Consider the following 2,985-nt stretch of genomic DNA (forward strand, 5'->3'; position numbering starts at 1 on the left):
TATAAGGTCACCGTCACCCAGATACCACCCCTATAAGGTCAGCCAGCATGTCTTCCACCCCTCCCCCATCGGGCCCCGGGGACCTCACCTGTGACTGGGTGCAGGCTGGATCCCCCAGGTTCTGGCAGGCCATCTGGATAGCTTGGTTGGCTCTGGCAAACTGTGTGGGGTCCACTAGACCCTGCTGGCCGGCGCGACTGCTGGGATCCGACACGCCAACAAGGTATGCGGCCTACGGGGGGAAGAAGAAGAGCAGAGATGACGCATGTTGTCCGGCAGCCTCTCCCCGGAACACGGCCCATGCGTGTGATATGGTACCTGTGCCGCAGCCTCGGTCAGGCCGCACAAAGCCTTGGATGCCGTGCTCACCCCCTCACCAAACTCCGGCAAATTGCTGGTCTTGGCGTGCTGAGAAATTCCAGCCATGGACTCGCCAAGAACCTAAAGAGAAAGCATAGGGACCATCGTCACGCGTGGCGTGTAGATACAGGAGACGTGCGTGGCGTGTAGATACAGGAGACGTGCGTGGCGTGTAGATACAGGAGACGTGCGTGGCGTGTAGATACAGGAGACGTGCGTGGCGTGTAGATACAGGAGACGTGCGTGGCGTGTAGATACAGGAGACGTGCGTGGCGTGTAGATACAGGAGACGTGCGTGGCGTGTAGATACAGGAGACGTGCGTGGCGTGTAGATACAGGAGACGTGCGTGGCGTGTAGATACAGGAGACGTGCGTGGCGTGTAGAATGTGGCGTGTAGATACAGGAGACATGGGTGGCAATAAAGGACTCTGACACATAATAAGATGGAGGGAGATGCTGGGCTTTGATCTGCATTGTCCCCATTCTAGGACCCAGTAAGATGGAGGGAGATACTGGGCTTTGATCTGCATTGTCCCCATTCTAGGACCCAGTAAGATGGAGGGAGATACTGGGCTTTGATCTGCATTGTCCCCATTCTAGGACCCAGGAAGATGGAGGGAGATACTGGGCTTTGATCTGCATTGTCCCCATTCTAGGACCCAGTAAGATGGAGGTAGATACTGGGCTTTGATCTGCATTGTCCCCATTCTAGGACCCAGGAAGATGGAGGGAGATACTGGGCTTTGATCTGCATTGTCCCCATTCTAGGACCCAGGAAGATGGAGGGAGATACTGGGCTTTGATCTGCATTGTCCCCATTCTAGGACCCAGGAAGATGGAGGGAGATGCTGGGCTTTGATCTGCAATGTCCCCATTCTAGGACCCAGTAAGATGGAGGGAGATGCTGGGCTTGCACACAATTGCACAGTTAGGGGACTTGAGCAGGACCTTGGAGTTCTCCATGACGCTGTCCAGGCAGTGGAAGTACGACTGGTCGTTCACCGGTTCTGTTGGGTTCTGGAGTAGCTCTCGTACAGTCTGTAATCACAGAAGATAAATATGACAGATATCATACTACATGTATGTGACATGATCGGAATAAAGGACCAGGATGGAATATATGGATAGGGCGGGGCCTCGGAGACAGAACACGCCCATAAATGGCGCTCAATGTAACAATAGTAAGTCATAGACCGCGACCTTCCTCCTCCTGCCGTTCCGGTGCCGCTCACCCCAAGGAGAGGATCAGTGTTCTGGCAGAACCATGGACCTTCCTCCTCCTGCCGTTCCGGTGCCGCTCACCCCAAGGAGAGGATCAGTGTTCTGGCAGAACCATGGACCTTCCTCCTCCTGCCGTTCCGGTGCCGCTCACCCCAAGGAGAGGATCAGTGTTCTGGCAGAACCATGGACCTTCCTCCTCCTGCCGTTCCGGTGCCGCTCACCCCAAGGAGAGGATCAGTGTTCTGGCAGAACCATGGACCTTCCTCCTCCTGCCGTCCCGGTACCGCTCACCCCAAGGAGAGGATCAGTGTTCTGGCAGAACCATGGACCTTCCTCCTCCTGCCATCCCGGTACCGCTCACCCCAAGGAGAGGATCAGGTTCTGGCAGAACCATGGACCGTCCATCTCCCAGCTGCTGCAGAGACCACATGGCCAAGGCATTAGAGGGGTGACACGTTCCAAGGATGACCACGGTGCCGGCGTGGACCTCGTTTAACCCCTTTGTGGCCGAGGCCTTTTTCTCATTTTTTGCCCCCGTCTTATATTCCACATTTTAGGCCTGAAAATTACCTCAAACGCCCAAACACGCGATATTTCCTGGACGCCGCGACCCCGGAGAGTAAAATGGCGGCAGGTGAAAGTGTTTGTGTCACGATAATAGCGCAACTTCTCATCAAACCCCAAAACACAACAACATATAAAAGAGGAGGTGACAGCGAGAACATAGACACCCGACACGCCCGGGATAGAGACTGCGCGCGTCCGCGAAACGGCGACAGATCTCTGTACCCCAAAGAGTCCATAGACCCCCCCACAGGTCATCAGTTTAGAGATAGACAAAAATACCGGCCCCGGAATTATCGCCCTCACTCCGGCGTGCGCGGCGATACCCAACATGTGTAGCGCGTTTGCCGTTTTCATACGTAGGCGCACCCGACGCGTGTTTACGTGGCGACGCGCGTGCTCGCGGGACTTTAAAAAACAATGTTTACATCATTTTTAGATTTATTTTATGTAATTTTTTACATTTATTTTTTACTTTACTTTGATTTCTATTATATGGGGGAGGGGCTTACAAGCCCCCCCGTGTGATAGCAGACGGTGGTGACAGGTCCTCTTTAAGGTGATGCTGGAGGTGTCCCCTCTACACTCCAAATAAGCTGTTGGGGTGCAGATCGCAGGCTTCAGGAGCCGACCAATTACAGCTCAGTGACCGGAAGGGATGCAACACGTGTCACTCCCGGTCCCATAGTACGGGGAGGGGATCGTCCAGCCGCTCCCCAGCTCCCCACTGACACCAGAGAAGCCAGTCCTGGGCCGTAGGAGGGACAACGGAGCACGGGAAACAAAGCGGGGTATCGGGTGGGGGGGGCGCAATTTACTGGCCCGTAGAAGCGATCTGG

The 2,985-nt window shown here is 55.0% G+C and overlaps 1 protein-coding gene across 1 annotated transcript in view; it reads right to left on the bottom strand.

The window, feature by feature from the left end:
* Positions 1–13: 13 nt before the first annotated feature.
* Positions 14–2,985, bottom strand: part of LOC108803051 (talin-1-like) — a 35,809-nt gene continuing 32,837 nt past the window's right edge. The window contains exons 29-31 of the mRNA XM_018574895.1: positions 1,310–1,399; positions 319–441; positions 14–232 (exon numbers count right to left, since the gene is read on the bottom strand). Coding sequence (XP_018430397.1) covers positions 14–232; positions 319–441; positions 1,310–1,399 — 432 coding nt within the window. The remainder of the gene's footprint in view (positions 233–318; positions 442–1,309; positions 1,400–2,985) is intronic.

The sequence above is a fragment of the Nanorana parkeri genome, unplaced genomic scaffold (genome assembly GCF_000935625.1).
Source record: "Nanorana parkeri isolate BGI_ZX_2015 unplaced genomic scaffold, ASM93562v1 scaffold3338, whole genome shotgun sequence".
Lineage (NCBI taxonomy): Eukaryota > Metazoa > Chordata > Amphibia > Anura > Dicroglossidae > Nanorana > Nanorana parkeri.